Source organism: Xenopus laevis, chromosome 3L, assembly GCF_017654675.1.
Source record: "Xenopus laevis strain J_2021 chromosome 3L, Xenopus_laevis_v10.1, whole genome shotgun sequence".
Taxonomy (NCBI): domain Eukaryota; kingdom Metazoa; phylum Chordata; class Amphibia; order Anura; family Pipidae; genus Xenopus; species Xenopus laevis.
In genome coordinates, this window is record NC_054375.1 from 71,023,419 (window position 1) to 71,041,149 (window position 17,731).

The 17,731-nt window shown below is 37.5% G+C and overlaps 1 protein-coding gene across 2 annotated transcripts; it reads right to left on the bottom strand.

The window, feature by feature from the left end:
- Nucleotides 1–1,942: 1,942 nt before the first annotated feature.
- irak4.L (interleukin 1 receptor associated kinase 4 L homeolog) lies at nt 1,943–17,706 on the bottom strand. Of its 2 annotated transcripts, none has more exons than XM_018252531.2 (12): nt 17,564–17,706; nt 15,988–16,157; nt 14,049–14,194; nt 11,763–11,927; nt 10,954–11,114; nt 10,394–10,458; nt 8,928–9,042; nt 6,853–6,962; nt 5,015–5,198; nt 3,206–3,268; nt 2,446–2,604; nt 1,943–2,371 (listed from the first exon to the last, which is right to left on the bottom strand). In XM_018252531.2, the coding sequence occupies exons 2-12, from the start codon at nt 16,146–16,148 to the stop codon at nt 2,324–2,326; spliced, it is 1,377 nt and encodes a 458-aa protein (XP_018108020.1). In that variant the 5' UTR covers nt 16,149–16,157; nt 17,564–17,706; the 3' UTR covers nt 1,943–2,323. The 2 variants fall into 2 exon arrangements, with proteins under 2 accessions (XP_018108020.1, XP_018108021.1); XM_018252532.2 differs by lacking the exon at nt 17,564–17,706 and adding an exon at nt 17,450–17,554.
- Between the last annotated feature and the right edge of the window lie 25 nt (nt 17,707–17,731).

Below are 17,731 nucleotides of genomic sequence, written 5' to 3' on the forward strand. Positions count from 1 at the left end.
TGGGAAGCTGCCATTTAAATACACTTTTGCTCACATTTAGCCTATAATTAAAGCGATACTGAAACATTCCTATAAAAATCAAAGCCGCCCCCGCAATCCTGCACTCAGCCGACCCTCCGACATTGCCAAAAGACCTTCTGAGTCATTTCAGTTATGCTGGGCTGTGGGCGCCGTGATCCTTCCATAGGCTGATTACGAATGAAGACAGGAATTCAGCCTATGGAAGGATCACTCCGCCCCCAGCCCAGCGTCACTGAAGCAACCGGGAAGATCTGGTAGTAGTGTCAGTGGTTCGGCAGCACACGGGTTCATGGGGCGGCTTTGCGTGTGGGGGGGCTTTTCCTTTATACTGACACATTCCTATAATTTTTATAGGAACGTGTTAGTATTGCTTTAAGTGCCCTTGGAGCATGAAACATGTAAGGTGATGAAGATGTTATCTCAGCTTTTTTTCCTTTATTTTTTGGTGACCTATGTGGATCTTGAGTGCCTAGCCCATTTTTGCATACTGTATATACATTTTTATATACATTTTTTTGCCTGCCCTGGGATGGAATACAACGGTGGAGAAAAGGCTTCCTTCTGCCTGTCACAACTCCAAACTGCTTACCATTCTACCTGGACCGTGGCACTGAAATGCTTAAAGGAAAACTATACCCCCAAAATGAATACTTAAGCAACAGATAGTTTATATCAAATTGAATGACATATTAAAGAATCTTACCAAACTGGAATATATATTTACATAAATATTGCCCTTTTACATCTCTTGCCTTGAACCACCATTTCGTGACTCTATCTGTGCTGCCTCAGAGATCACCTGACCAGAAATACTACAACACTAACTGTAACAGGAAGAAGTGAGGAAGCAAAAGGCAGAACTCTGTCTGTTAATTGGCTCATGTGACCTTACATGTGGTTTGTATGTGTGCACAGTGAATCTTACGATCTCAGGGGGCGGCCCTTATTTTTTAAAATGGCAATTTTCTATTTATGATTACCCAATGGCACATACTACTAAAAAAGTATATTATTATGATAATGGTTCATTTACATGAAGCAGGGTTTTACACATGAGCTGTTTTACTCAGTATCTTTTAATACAGACCTACATTGTTTGGGGGGTATAGTTTTCCTTTAAGCCAAAAGTATAACAAGTGGTAAGGAGCGGCGAGTCTTTTATCCGAAAAAAAGTCGAATGTCAGGAAGGCTAGTAATGTCCAAATTGATGTCTGGACCATTGACTTATACATAAATTTGGCAGGTTTTACGTGCCAAATTGTCAAATTCAAGTTCTTAAAGGGCCACAGTCTGATAAATCTCTAAATTCGAATTTAGTTTGCATAATGCACAATTTCGAATTTGAGAGTTTTGACCATAAAAAAATTGAATTTTCAATTCGACCCTTAATAAGTCTGACCCAAGTGTATTAGGCCCATGGCACACAGGGCGTATTATAGGAGAGGCCCCAAATGTATGTTTTCTGTACGTTTGCCTGTCTGGTGGATTCCATTTCAGTAAAGGGCAGGATGCGTGGCCATGTTTGGGTAGTTTTTCAACAGTCTAAAAAGCATTGTTTACATAAAGCTTAGGCCTCGGCATTGTCTGCTGGAGATTGTTCTAAGAATCAAAGCCATGGAGTACTTACACTATAGAATATATTATGTTTTGTTTTATTCCTGTTGATTCAGTACATAACACTGGAGCTACTAGAAACTCTGTTACCATCTCTATCCTAGGGATCTCTCCAAATACACAGTTTGCTCAAAGATTTCATCACATGAGCTACCAGATTCCGTGGGACCAAGCAAGGTCGATGTAGCAAAATAATACAATTAAACAATTCTTACAATTAAGCAATATTTCCTCAAGTCCAGACCCTCCTACAAGATTTCATAAAGCATTAGGAGGAGTTAAAAAGGCTTACAGAAAGAGGCAGAACTTGAATTTTCAGAAGCCGAGATTTTAATATAAAACCATATGGATACAAACTATTCGGACAGACATTTCAATAAGTAAAAAAGAAAGGATGTTGGATGAGCCTTATTGTTGCTGGCTGAGTTCGGTCATATACAAGATTCTTTATTTTATAGATCTGCACATACTTCCAAAATGAAAGGCAGAACTGTACCGTTACATAATAAGTGTTGGTGCAAGATAGCATCTGAATTCCAGTGTCTACAAATGAATCTCAGGTTTCTTTGATAGTTTATGGGAATCTTCACCTTCTGGTCCCTAAAATAAATGTGTCCAATATGATTCTTAAGAATTTTTTAGTTACACTTTGCCGCAACTTAAAGAAGCTGTAGACCGCATTAAACGCTCAGGACCTGCTTACAAGATTTTTTATATTTTCCAGATTTTGTAGCACCTGCAAATGAAACAGACACACTTTAGCCAATGCTATGCCTTCCAATGATCAGTTAGAAATAGAAATAAACATACCCTTTTAATGTCAGGCCTTTTGTTCTTCATTTGATTTAGGCACTGGCTTGCTACTGTGTACATTTGGTTCAATGTATTTGGTTCCACCTCCCCCATCTTTTTGTCCATGTATTCTTCTATCGTCTTCTCCTCTTCCTCGATTTCTTCTTTAATATCAAGCTGTATAAAGTAACAACTGTCATAGCCTATCCACAGACACTTATCCAAAATAACCTGTATTTGGCATTTGCTTATAGAGCACAGATAGTAATGTGAATAGTCAAAACGAAACCCTTTATTCTCAGCTTCTTAAAATGAATTGTCTCTCAACAAACAAATAATTCACTGTCCATAGAAAGCATCCACCATCTTAAATGGCAACAGCTTGGAATGTGATGCAGAATCCTGGATAAGCCTGAGCTCCTGCACCCAAGAGAAGGCACTGATAATGTACGCCACTAGAAGGAACTGTGCACAACAACAAAGTCAGTCAATACGCCTCTCTCTAGTGGCTAGAAGCTGAGTGTAAAAGAATAGTGTACAAGTGTTTTGCCTTTGGCTCCTGTTTTAGTCATGGGCCCTAGTGGAAATTGATAACCATTTTTTTAAGATATTTTTGGGTAGGCTTGCATAGAAATTAGTAAATAGAGACATATCAAAAAAGAACAATGCACACCCCCCCCCATCTCTGGCAAGGCTGAAGTGGGAAAATCTTATTTCAGGAGCATCAATAAGAGGATGTATTTTTCCTTTAAGAAAAAAATTTGAAGATACAGTTTACCAGCAGTGATGGAGAACGATCCTCATCCACTGGAGCAAGCCCGGAGATTATTTCTAGCAGTACCTGAAAAGCAAATAATGCTTTATTAGAATACACAGATTAATAATTCCAATGAAAGTGAATGAATGCTTATATGTATCTTGATGCACCTTGAAGGCTTGGGAAACAGGGAAATTAAGAGCTCACACAAAAGGCCTAAACACTATGGAAATCACCTCTGAGACTTTTTACAGTTTCTATTCATCTATGGGCCCAATGTATACCCCTGATTTGGGTTCAAAAAGATTAGGCCTGCATACGAAGCCTGCAATCTAAAACATTTTGAGCTGAACATGGTGACAAAGATGCTTATATAAAAATTTATTTTTTATAAGGTACATACATATAAGGATGGGAACACTTAAAGGGGTAAGAATGTTTTGTGCCGTGTGTGTGTGAAATCTTTAAGCAGATCAAGTGGAAGGAAATACAATATTTAGTTTTCAAGTTGGATTTTTGGTCAAAACTCACAAATTCGAGCTGGGAAAAATCCGAATTCGAGATTTATCATACCTGGACCTTGGGAACAACTCAAATTTGACTATTCTCCACCTGAAACCTGCTGAGTTTATTTAGAAGTCAATGGGAGAGGTCCAGTGACCCATTTGAATATGTTCATAGCTAGGGCCGGATTTACATAGCGGGCACCCCTGGGCGCGCTGCTGTTCGTCGCCCCCATCCCCTTTATTTCCACAAATTTTCATCATCGGGGCCGGAGCAATGGGAATTGGTGCCCGGGAAATTTTAAAAACAATTTTATCTCCCGGTATCCCCAGTGTTTCTGAGACAGTGTGGGTGTGGTTGGGCAGCATGCTGCCCCTAAAATTCTGCTGCCCTAGGCCCGGGCCTTGGTGGCCTTTCCACTAATCCGGGCCTGTTCATAGCCTTTCTGACATTCAAGTTTTTTTCGGAGAAATTGAATTAGATTCAAATTAGATTTGAGTTTTCGGGTCAGTAAAATTCATTCAAGTTTTAGAAATTTTCGTTTTTTCTTAAAAAAAAAGGTTCTATTCTAGTCACAGCTGTAATATGAATGTGGTTTTACTAACAGTTGTGCAGTTTACACCCACACACAAAAAAGTAACGTTTTAATTCACTACACAGCCCAGGTGGGACATAGAAGAACATATAAGCTCCTAACAGAAAGGACGAGATTAGCATTAAATTTAAGAACCCAGTTACAATAGAGCAGTGCTACGCACACCAATTTCCCTTCTGTTCTAATCTTTCACTCATACAGGAATAACTTAATTACTAAAGGGAATAGCTTCTAAATAATCTTCTAGCCTGAATATATTAATAAGTAGACTTGATCTACAGTAATTCCATTCCATGCTGTCAAAAACATGCAGAAGGTATATTTGTATTCAAATTCATTCAAATTGCAGTGAAAGACTTGATGATGTACACTATATTGATTAATTAAAATGAAACATGCAACTACAGATGGAGCAGGTTTTACTGGTTCATCGTGTGCATTTTCAATGTGAAAAATGCTTTGTCAGGCGCATCAATGAGGCCCGCCCCATTGGAACTATTTTACTGTGTCACTGGTATTTACAGACAAGGGTTTACTAAATACTAAACAATTAGACATGATTCACACACTCTAATAAGGTAGTTAGGATGATGCAGAACCTATAGATAGAAGTTTAATTAACATATAATTCTCCAATATAAATAATTCAAAAAACTTCATAGTAATATATGAAAATGTTCATAGTCATATATCATTCCCCAGTTACAACTTTCTATATTTGAAATACTCACCACCCCAAAACTGAAAATATCTGACTTTATTGTAATCTCTCCTCTGAGTGCTTCAGGTGCCATATATGCTGTTGTACCAACTATTCTTTCTGTCATCATAGTCTTTGAAAACTGTCCAGTTGCCCGTGACAGTCCAAAGTCTGAAATTTTGGGAACAAATGCATCATCTAAGAGAATGTTTGCACTAGACGAAGAACCAAAAAAAATGATATATGTTAAAATACAGCCATGGCCTACCATTTCCAATAAACAAGTCCTTTAATAAAGTAAGTTCTTAATCACACTTTTTATATTGTGTATCTTTTCCTATAATTTTTATGGATTGTTTTTTTCCCTAAAAAAATAAATAAATAAAACCTTGGCACCTAAAGAAGACCATGCTGACCCCAATGGTTGATTCATTTGAAATCTGCCCCTAAGGAAAATGCTACAGAACTAAAGTAAATAACAGAAAATGACTTGACTACTTAAATAATTTTTACTGGTGATACAATGAACTAAGAAAGGAATTTTTTTACCAAACCTTTCAAAAATCTGCTCCTAACTAGGGGAGGCACATTAAGGTCGAATTTTGAATTCATGTGAGTTTTTTTAAACTCATTTAAATTAGAATATAATCAAAATTCAATTGGGGGGTTATTTGATAAAAAAATCAAACATCTAAAACTCACACAAATTTTACTGACTCAAAAACTCGAATAAAATTCGAATTAGACTAAACTTGATTTGAGTTTTTTCTCTGAAAAAAATTAAAATGTCAGGTAGGCTACTTACATCCAAATTGGTCCCTGGACATTCATATGGCTTACTCAAAGGAATTGTTCAGTGTAAAAATAAAAACTGGGTAAATAGAAAGGCTGTATACAATAACAAATATTTCTAGTATAGTTACTTGGGCAAAAATGTAGTGTATAAAGGCTGGAGTGACTGGGTGTCTAACATAACAGAACAGAACACTACTTGCTGCTTTTCAGCTCTCTTGGTTTACACTGACTGGTTACCCTGGTTACCAGGCAGTAACCAATCAGAGACTTGAGGGGGGCCACATGGGTCATATCTGTTGCTTTTGAATCTGAGCTGAATGCTGAGGATCAATTGTAAACTCACTGAACAGAAATGTACCATGTGGCCCCCCTTCAAGTTGTTGACTAACTCAGAGTTAGAGAGCTGAAAAGCAGGAAGTAGTATTCTGTTTTGTTATGTTAGACATCCAGTCACTCCAGCCTGTATACATTACATTTTTGCCTAACTAACTGTATTAGAAACATTTCGCACAGACTATTTATTTAACCAGTTTTTATTTTTACACTGAACTGTTCCTTTAATGAAGGAAAATTACATTTGTACATGTATAAACTCTAAGGGCAGAGACACATGCTCAGATTCGGGGAGATTAGTCGCCCATCGACAAATATGCTGTTCTTCGGGGCGACTAATCTCCCCAAACTGTCTCCCGCTGACTAGCTTTGTTGTAGGAAGTTGTCTCGCGAGGACACTTTGGAAAACGAAAACTCTGAGGCAGTGGATTAGTCGCCCCGAAGAAGAGACGATTTATCGCCAAGCGACTAAATCTCCCCGAATCTTCGCGTCTGCCCTTACCAATAAAATCACAATCATAATAACCCCTGATTTGATAAAGCTGCTAACCCACATTCATATGAAATGATGGAATTAAGAGAGATAAAAAGTTCATAAATGATGAAACCAATAAAATTCGAAGGTAGATGGCGTGAACAAGATGAATTTGAACAAGTCCAAAATATGAACAGATTAACCTCCATTAACTTCACTGTAAATAAAATAGAAATGCTAATTTAATTTTGTAACACAACACTTACCTTTTAACATCTCTGTGAACATGACTGTTTTCATGCAAGTAACGGATACCATTTGCAGTTCCATATGCAATGTTACATCTCAAAAGCCATGAGATCGGTGGTGTATCATTCTAAAAAAAATGGAAACAAAATAATACAAAGGAACACAAAATACTTTTCCTCCTAAACCTGGCCCACTCCGTCAGTTTAACATTACAGTCAATATCAGTTTCAGTTTCCCAATGCAGGTGTCTGTCTATCACTTTAGATCCCTCTCTCCCTTTCTCAGCCCACACTGGATCCCTCATGGACACGCCACTTAATTTTAAGGAACATCACAAAAATAAACCCCTTTCCTTTCTCCATCTTTTGATAAAACATTAATCCAGACTGCTTACTGCTGCGGCCCACAGCATCTCACCTGTATATCTAAATCTCTTTCCACCACCTCGCTATTTTTCTTCAGAGCCCAGCATTCTTCTTATTCTCTCTGTACAGTGGTGTGAAAAACTATTTGCCCCCTTCCTGATTTCTTATTCTTTTGCATGTTTGTCACACAAAATGTTTCTGATCATCAAACACATTTAACTATTAGTCAAAGATAACACAAGTAAACACAAAATGCAGTTTTTAAATTAGGGTTTTTATTATTTAGGGAGAAAAGAAATCCAAACCTGTGTGAAAAAGTAATTGCCCCCTGAAACTAACAACTGGTTGGGCCACCCTTAGCAGCAATAACTGCAATCAAGCGTTTGCGATAACTTGCAACGAGTCTTTTACAGCGCTCTGGAGGAATTTTGGCCCACTCATCTTTGCAGAATTGTTGTAATTCAGCTTTATTTGAGGGTTTTCTAGCATGAACCGCCTTTTTAAGGTCATGCCACAACATCTCAATAGGATTCAGGTCAGGACTTTGACTAGGCCACTCCAAAGTCTTCATTTTGTTTTTCTTCAGCCATTCAGAGGTGGATTTGCTGGTGTGTTTTGGGTCATTGTCCTGCTGCAGCACCCAAGATCGCTTCAGCTTGAGTTGACGAACAGATGGCCGGACATTCTCCTTCAGGATTTTTTGGTAGACAGTAGAATTCATGGTTCCATCTATCACAGCAAGTCTTCCAGGTCCTGAAGCAGCAAAACAACCCCAGACCATCACACTACCACCACCATATTTTACTGTTGGTATGATGTTCTTTTTCTGAAATGCTGTGTTACTTTTACGCCAGATGTAACGGGACGCGCACCTTCCAAAAAGTTCAACTTTTGTCTCGTCGGTCCACAAGGTATTTTCCCAAAAGTCTTGGCAATCATTGAGATGTTTTTTAGCAAAATTGAGACGAGCCTTAATGTTCTTTTTGCTTAAAAGTGGTTTGCGCCTTGGAAATCTGCCATGCAGGCCGTTTTTGCCCAGTCTCTTTCTTATGGTGGAGTCGTGAACACTGACCTTAATTGAGGCAAGTGAGGCCTGCAGTTCTTTAGATGTTGTCCTGGGGACTTTTGTGGCCTCTCGGATGAGTTGTCTCTGCGCTCTTGGGGTAATTTTGGTCAGCCGGCCACTCCTGGGAAGGTTCACCACTGTTCCATGTTTTTGCCATTTGTGGATAATGGCTCTCACTGTGGTTCGCTGGAGTCCCAAAGCTTTAGAAATGGCTTTATAACCTTTGAAATTGAACTCAGGTGTGATAAACCACAGTTAAGTTATTTTTTAACAAGGGGGGCAATCACTTTTTCACACAGGCCCATGTAGAGTTGGAGTTTTTTTTCTCCCTTAATAACGTAAACCTTCAATTAAAAACTGCATTTTGTGTTCAATTATGTCATCTTTGACTAATAGTTAACGGTTTTTGATGAGCAGAAACATTTAAGTGTGACAAACATGCAAAAGAATAAGAAATCAGGAAGGGGGCAAATAGTTTTTCACACCACTGTATATCTGCTATCATATTTCCATACACTCCCTCCTGGGCCCATATTTATCTTTTTTTCTGGTCCTTTAAATTAACCACTAAGCTATTTATTGTTTTGCAGTGGAAATGTGTTGGCACTACATAAATACTAAGAAATAAATACATAAATGTTGGCACAAAATCTGAACTTACCAAGCATGCTAGTCTGTCCAGCAAAGACCCATGTGGCATATATGTATAAACCAAACAGTACTGATCACCATCTTTGGAATAACCAAGTAGTTTTACGAGGTTTTCGTGTTGGCATCTGAAGAAACAAACAGATAGGCTTCAAAGCATTTCCTGTATACAAAAATCAAATGGCAGGCATACAGTAGTTGTGATAACTGCTACAACCAAAGTGTCTTCTAATATAAGTTACATTTTCCCTCCTGTAGTCTTTATTGTGACAATTATCAAAAACAGAAAACTGCACAGTACTATGCAAACATAAAATATTATACAGGAATAAAGTTTATTAAACAAATTTTTTTTTATGTTCAAAAGTGCCAAAGTCGACTAGGGAATTATCCAAAGTCGATTCGAGGTTTTTTTTAAAAATTCAAATTCGATTTTCAAGATTTATCACACTCTGGCCCTTTAAGAATTCGACTATTCGCCACCTAAAACCTGCTGAATTACTGTATAAGTCAATGGGAGAGGTCCAGGGATCAGTTTGGAGATGTTTGCAGCCTTCCTGACATTCAAGTTTTTTTCTGAGAAAAAAACTTGAATCGAGTTTGATGGAATTCGATTCGAGTTTTCGGGTCGTTTCAATTCGTCCGAGTTTAAAAAATTTGACTTTATTAATAAATTTCCCCAAGTCGAATTTTGCAATTCAATTAAATTTAAGGGAGTTTTAAAATACTCACATGAATTCAAAATTCAACCCTTGATAAATGTACCTCCAAATGTTTATAATAGTAGTCAAGTCACAAAAAAAATCTGCAATTTATATGGATGCCTTCCCTTTCTAGTTTAAGGAAACCATTGCAAGTATAGCAAGATAATCCCCCGAATATGTTCTGTTTATGACTTTATTTCAATTGTATTAATTCCCATGAACCATGAAATCTTCCTAACAAAGATAATCTTCCTGAGATTCCAGGATGGCACAACTGCTCTGGGATTCACAGGGCAACAATGATGAAATGTGGGGAAGCTCAATAATGCACTGCAAATGTACAGCTTCTTTTGGGAAGGCTTTTCAGTAAATGTTGGAACACGATTGGTGGACTTTGCTTCCATTTGGCCACAAAAACATTTGTGAGGTCTGATGGACCTAGCACAGTTCCAGATCACAAGTGTTCAGTTAGTTGAGGATTATGATTTGGGTATTATCACACTGAATTTGTGAGGGGGTTTCTAAAAAAAAAAAAACTGTTTTGAGTCTAATATCACCATGAATTGCAAATGGCAATATTAAGCCTATATGTGGCTACTTTCTCTTGCGACCAGTTTTTGTGTTGACTTTCAGTTTGGAAGTCACCAGTTGTGCATTGTGCAATTTTATAAGGGCTGTCTGGATGCTTATCGCATAAAATACGTGGATACATTTCCTATGCTGTTTTTGTCATAGTTTTACAGCACCAGCATTTAAATCATTTTGAAATACTTACTTGGCCATAATTTTGATTTCTTGCTCAAATTGATACGTTAGATCCTGAATACTAGCATCAACCAACTAAAAAAAAAAAGGAAGTTATTACTGTTAATCCTAATGTCACTTATTCAGTAACATAATTCTTTTTCATTAACTATTCTAAGCATGTATTTAAATAGAAATGCTATTCTGTTTCTGTTTCCAAATAGCCACAATCAAGAGCAGGCAAACATATTCACTCAATGCTACAAAGCAGCCAGAGCATGGTATTGATAACAGAGGCAGTTACATAACTCAGCACAATGGACACTACATGCAGTAGCAGGAAACAGAAAGTGCAGTAGGGTATTTTTTGGACAGCATTATAATTATAATGCACCACTGGGCAAAACATGCAGTCCAAGTGCTGTTTCTAATATGATATAAGAGCTAACAGCCAATGGAGGTACACTTTGTTCCAATGATACATTAATAGTATGCATCGTATGGCTAGGGCATATTACAGGTTAATTGTTACATATCTCTCTCTCTCTTTTTCTCTCTGTATAACAATACACCAGTGTTCTTAAAACTTACCTCTGTCAATTTTTTTACAGCAACAATTTTCCCTTTTATTTTTCCTCTGAAGACAATTCCAAAGCCTCCCTCTCCTAACTTATTGCCTCCTTCAGATACGGGTCGAATGTCAAAATTATTTGTGCTATGCTTTATCTCATTAAAGGAATAGCTACCAATCCCTGAAATGCCAAGGCCAAATAAAAAAAAAGAAAATAAATTATTCAAAACACATAAAATATAAAAAAGCAATACAATATAGCAAAAGCCAAGAAAGTGCTGCATTTGGATACACTTTATTATGTTACAGTTCAGAATAAGTGTGCCAAAGTAAAATTCTCATTATTTTAATGCTGATTAACAAACCTTATAACAGTTGTTTTTAAACTTTCATGTGCCCCACCCTCAGTATTGCTGTATCAAAAATCCTTTTTCAAGAATATCTAGGAGGGCAAAAAAATGTTTACCTAAACTCTCATGAATGAGCTCAATTAGTATTCCAATCTCCCCCAAATCTCACCCTATTTGGTATTCTTGGGGTGGCCACAGATTGGGAGCTACTGCATTAAAGGAAAACTATACCCCCAAACAATGTAGGTCTCTATAAAAAGATATTGCATAAAACAGCTCATATGTAAAACCCTGCTTCATGTAAATAAACCATTTTCATATTAACACTTTTCTAGTAGTATGTGCCATTGGGTAATCATACATAGAAAATTGGCATTTTAAAAAATACAGTACAGAAAGAAGAAAAAAAGTCATCAATCAAATCCCATGGGTAAATGAATGGATGCACAAAAGCACTGTCAATGGAAATAAAAAATTACCTGTTTCATCATAATCATCGACTTCATTTTCTTCTGGCTCTTTACTTTGGTCAGCAAGAGGACTGCAACTGTCAATAAGATCTGCTGCTGATATCTCACATGGGACATTTATTGCATCTACAGGCCTGGTAGGTGCATGCACTTTTTTTGTACTTGTATCTGTTACTGGGAAAATCATTTGGCAGCAAAGACAAGTTGTTACATTATTCTTCTGAAATATGTGTCCATTCAAATACTGTATGAAATGCCCAGAGTATTGCTGTTAAACTAGCTTTATCTAATATTTTGACCAAAGTATTAAAATAACCTTATAATGACTCTAGGGTACCAGCAATTGTGTGGTGTTAAATAGGAAGATAATTGAAAAGTGCTTATGGTCTTTAACCAAGAGATATTTGGGTAATATCTGTAAGAAGCTGCATATAAAACTTCATGTGGGTAACTCTGTAAAAGCAGAATTAATAAGGTTGAGAAAGCACTCTAAAATCACCAAAGTTGTAAACATTTAATTTAAAAAATTTGATAAAATAAAACGGTTTATTAAACACATTTATTACACATCCTCTGACTGCAGTTTGGTTGACTTTGGAATAGTAACACTTCTTTCATTGGTTTCTGTGTTACTGTTATTTCATGATATAATGACATGCAGTGGACCACATTAAAAGGATATTAAACCTGTTATTACACAAATGCAAAGATAAACAGCAAATATTAACACTATATAGAGTTCAGTTTTTTAGAGAATAATGGCTTTCTTTAAAGTAAAAAAAAGGATAACTGTATCCTTTACTGTATGACTGCAAGATGTTTAGCATATGGCCCCAAAAGCTGGGATTAGATGTTAGAATATCATGTGATGCATATGGCCAAGTGCTATACGTTACTCAGAAAACTGTTGAAGACCCTTCCCTTGTGACTGGGTCAGTATATCAGTAGAGAAAAATCCAAAAGCACACCAATATTTTAAGCTGTGTCATAGGTGATTTATTGTGCCCATACACATCTGTAATAAAGGAAATGTTTAGGGTCTTTGATAAAGAGCCCAGAGGGGCCACAAAACATTGCCTTTATTGCAGATGCATATGAACTAAATACATCACCATTGACACAGCTCAAATTATTGATCTGCTGGATTTTTCTCTACTTATATACTGCCTACAACATTTTTGGGGCCCCCTGGGCCTGCCCACCCCGGACTCCAAGCCCCACCCCAGATCTAACACACTCCACACCACAGTTAAAAGACCACACAGACATCAGCGCTAAAAACGTTAACCCCCCCCATACACACAAGTTATAAAAAGCCATTGACGGCCAGTTAAAAAAAAACTGTGGTGCCAGGGACCCCCATAAAAAAAATTAAAAAAAAAAATTGTGTGGTCAAGGCCCCCCTACAAGTTCAAATAATAATTGGTGACCAGGGCCCCCCTTTAAGTTAAAAAAAACATTGGCGCCAGGGCTCCCCATAAGTTTTTTTAAAAAAAAATTGGCGCCAGGGCCCCCGATATAAGTTAAAAAAAATTGGGGCCCCAGAGAATATTTTTTTTAAAAAAACATTGGTGTAAGGGGCCTATAGATTATTAAAATAATACATTGGTGGCCAAGGGTTTAAAAAAATAAAAAAAAACACATATTGGTGTTCAGTAGAACTGAAGTTGTGGCTTCAGGACTTCAACTTTGGCTGCTTTCGTGACTTCAGGTCTTTTCACAGCTTCGGGACTTCAGGAGAGGCGACACGGCTTCGGCCCTGTCAAGGGGGGTCTAGCTATTTCAAAAAGGGCAGCATAGCTGGGCCCCCCTTCAGGCCCAGGCCCTGTACACTTGTACCCCCTGATGGTGGCCCTGTATAAAGGCTGGAGTGACTGGAGTAACATAATAGCCAGAACACTACTTCCTACTTGGTTTCCACTGATTGGTTACCACGCAGTAACCAATCAGTGACTTGAGGGGGGCCACATGGGTCATAACTGTTTGCTTTTGAATCTGAACTGCATGCTAAGGATCCATTTTCAAACTCATTGAACACTTATGTCCCACGTGGCCCCCTTAAAGATGCTGACTAACTCAGAGTTAGAGAGCTGAAGAGCAGGAAGGCTGTTATGTTAGACACCCAGGCACTGGAGCCTTTATACATTACATTTCTGGCTAACTAACTATATTATAAACATTTTTTTTATTTTGCACAGCCTATCTATTTATCCAGTTTTTATTATCTGTTCCTTTAAGAACATCTACAGGTTTGTATTGGGAGATGTATACAGATTGATTTTAAAAATGTATTACCAGGAAGCAAAAAAGAAGCAGCAGCATAAAAGCCATTCTTCTTCAGCAATTCTGTGAGGTCCAGGACAGTGCAGTTGGTTGTTCCCCAGTCATATAGCAATTCACATGTTGGACTTTTTCCCATTTGCACAGTTCCTTCAAATCTTCTTTAAAGTTCAAAAAGAAGAATGTTCAAAAGATTAACATAAAATAATCACCAAACAAGCTCTTTACAGTTTGAAAGACCTGTTATTTTTTGCAAACAGTAAAAAAAGTGAGTTCCTTTCTCTCCTTGTTGTAGGAGAATTAGTAGACCTCATAGTAGACCATGGACTTCTGGTAAAACTGATTCTAGTGTTTTGTGTGATTATACTAGAAGCTCAATTGAGCATAGACTAATATGAATGATGCAGAATTTCTCTTTTAAAGGGGTTGCTCACCTTCAAGTTAACTTTCAGTATGAGACAATTTTCAATTAGCTTTCATTTTTTATTATTTGTGATATTTCAGTTATTTACCTTTTTTATTCAGCAGCTCTCCAGTTTGCAATTTCATGTTGTTGCAAGGTAACCTTAGCAACCATGTATTGACGTGAATAAGAGACTGGAATATGAGAGGGCCTGAATACAAAGACAAGTAATAAATGTGTAGTCTTAAAGGAGAAGGAAAGGTTAAAACTAAGTAAGCCTTATCAGAAACGCCCATCTAAATATACCAGTAAACCCCCAAAGTAATGTTGCTCTGAGTCCCCTGTCAAAAGAAACACTGCATTTCTTTCCTTCTATTGTGTACTCATGGGCTTCTGTATCAGACTTCCTGCCTTCAGCTTAAACCTCATTGCCCTGGGCAAGAGCATGCTCAGTTTGCTCCTCTTCCCCCACCCCTCCCTTCTCTACTGTAATCTGAGCCCAGAGCAGGGAGAGACTCAGGCAGGAAGTGATGTCACACCACATTAATACTGCAGCTCCTATTCTAAACAAATAGAGAGTTTCTAGAGCTTTTTACTCAGGTATGGTAAAATATTCTACAGAATAAATATAGCATTCTAGCTTGCACTATTGCAGCTAATCTATTGGCAATTAAATGTCTCCGTAGCTTTCCTTCTCCTTTAAAGAACATTTGTTTTGGGATGGAGTCAGTGACCCACATTCAAAAGCTGGAAAGAGACAGAAGAAGAAGGCAAATAATAAAAAAAAAAACTATAAAAAATAAATAATGAAAACCAATTGAAGGGTTGCTTACAATTGGCCATTCTATAACATACTAAAAGGTAACATAAAGGTGAACCACCCCTTTAACAGCAACTTTACAATATACATTAATTAAAATGTTTCAGTGGTTTGTATTGCTCTGTACATCTCTCTGGTGGTGTACATTTTCTGCATTACTGGTTCTGTAAGTAGCAAGCTGATGAAAAGTCAGGAGGGGAATCGACTTCATAACCAGAGAACAGAAAGGGTTAAAAACACAGTTTCAACTGCAATGACACAACTTTGAAAATATTGAAATTTGTAATAATGTGTATTGGAAAACTGTTTAAAATTAGATTTTCTTTTTTTTCTGCAAAAAAAAAACAAAAACAGTTGTTAGGTGGAGATCCCTAAAATGATAACAATAATTGAGGAAAATAGAAAAGACAGTTTAATTTAGTCAGGTTATTATTTTTTTGACTTGTATTTACTGGCATGTATGCAATTCTCTGTTGAACTAGCAACATAAATGTGAGTGTATAAACAAGGTGAGGTTATTGCAGCTAATATTGTGTATTGGAAGTGTTGTGCACAGCTCACTAATTTGATAATGGTGTCCTCTGGAAACAAAACATTTAGCATATATAGAAAAATAAATATGAACTGTGTCAGTGATGATGCCAAATTAACTGTAAACAACCAAAGAAAAAAATATTATTAATGTTTTTAACTTAACTTGAAAACCAACACACATATAAAAATGCTCTTACCGTATATGAAATTGTGTGTATCTTGGTTCCCCAGACGGTTTCAGTATATTTACAGCTATTTTTTTCCATCCCTCCTGGGGATCAAGAAGGTCTGCTAGCTGCCTGTGCATTCCATGGCTAAGGTTTCGGACATAAGTAGATGGTGTTGTTGCTTTGCTCATGGTTTAAAACTGAAATGATATAAATACCTTTATTACAAATCAGAGGCATTTTAACTAAATTTATTGCAATATAATCTTATACAACTGGTAACAAATAAGAAATTTGAATTAACAAAAAGTTGAATGACTCTATCAAGTACAAAAAGTGAATTTTTGCATTCTGTTGCAGTCTATGCCTTCGATTTTCCAGAAACACCACTACAATTCATCATTCCCAAGTACATTCCTTCTCCAAACAATTCTGAGGTTACGACTGGTTCCTGTTCATATTTTTTTATAGGTAATCTTTATTATTTTCAAAACAATACAGAAAAAAAAACTAAAAGAAAAAAAATCAAAAAAAAAATCAATTCAACCAGAGAGAGAGAGAGAGAGAGAGAGAGAGAGAGAGAATATTGAAAGTTTCTGGGTCACATATGCACTTGAACGGATTACATAACCCAGTCTTGTATCTATTACAGCTTATAAAACACCAGTCTCTTTTCCTTACTTTTCCTTACAGGGACATAGCAAGAGGGTTCTCCATATTAACGACATCAGTGTTCTATACTAAGGGAGTAAAGCGTTTGTTAATAAGGTTATATGGTTAGCTAGATCGCCAAGGCCGCACCAGGGGCTCCAAACTTTGGTAAGGAGATCCTCTATTTTCATATGTTAGTTTATAAAGTAAGATCTCTCTATACCCATCTGGTACTACACGAGTACTGCTCCCTGTATGCAATAAACCTCTACCTTGATAAAGGACCTAGGAGTAGCCCCAAACGTTCCTGTAGTGCCCAGAAAATAATGCAATAAATGCATTCTTAATTTAAGGAAATTGAATGTAGTGCTGTTCCATATTGAATGCTGTTTATACCAGTGAAAGTGGCTAATGGAAACTTGCACTACGTCGGAAGTTTGACATTTGTTGTGCCGACTACTTGCTGCTGATCCAATAAACCTCTGGCATCCAGAAATTCTGACACCACTCTTTCCTCCATACAACATTGGGAACGCCTGGCTAATCTGAGTAGGAGCCAGAAATTCACGGTAAGTATGTTGCTAAATCTGTGTTGCTCATGCAGGCCCCCCGTAGGGTTAAATCCCTATGGAAACTTGCACTATGTCAGAAGTTTGACATTTGTTGTGCTGTCAACTTGCTGCTGAGCCAATAAACCTCTGGCATCCTGAAATCCTGATTGTGCAGTGTAAGAGGTGCAGATCCACAACACCACTCTTTCCTCCATACAACATTGCAAATGCCCAGCTAACCTGAGTAGTAGCCAAAGCACTGGTATAGGACAAGATAGTGCTACATTTACCTAAGACATTGCTTGTAGCTGAGGGCAAAAGACACAGCTCCATCAAGCTCAAATACCTGTCACCATTGAGTAAGAAGTAAACAGGAAGTGAGTGCCAGCAGGAAGCATACTCACCCGCTCAGATAGGTACTGCTGCTGCTGCCCTCCCACTCAGGTACTGACAGATACCTCAGCCACAGAGTACTGGGCAGCTAGGCGTCACAGTGCTGGAAGCAAACGCTTATACCCACACATACACCGCTACAAACGAACACTATTACTGCACTGTAACTTCTAATCCTC

Excerpts from the sequence above, each read along its gene's own strand:
- irak4.L (XM_018252531.2), bottom strand. The coding sequence starts at position 16,148 with ATGAGCAAAGCAACAACACCATCTACTTATGTCCGAAACCTTAGCCAT. Across the intron at positions 10,459-10,953 it reads CTGTAAAAAAATTGACAGAG|TTGGTTGATGCTAGTATTCA; the intron begins GTAAGTTTTAAG and ends TTTTTTTTTTAG. Across the intron at positions 2,605-3,205 it reads ATCGTTCTCCATCACTGCTG|CTTGATATTAAAGAAGAAAT; the intron begins GTAAACTGTATC and ends TACTTTATACAG.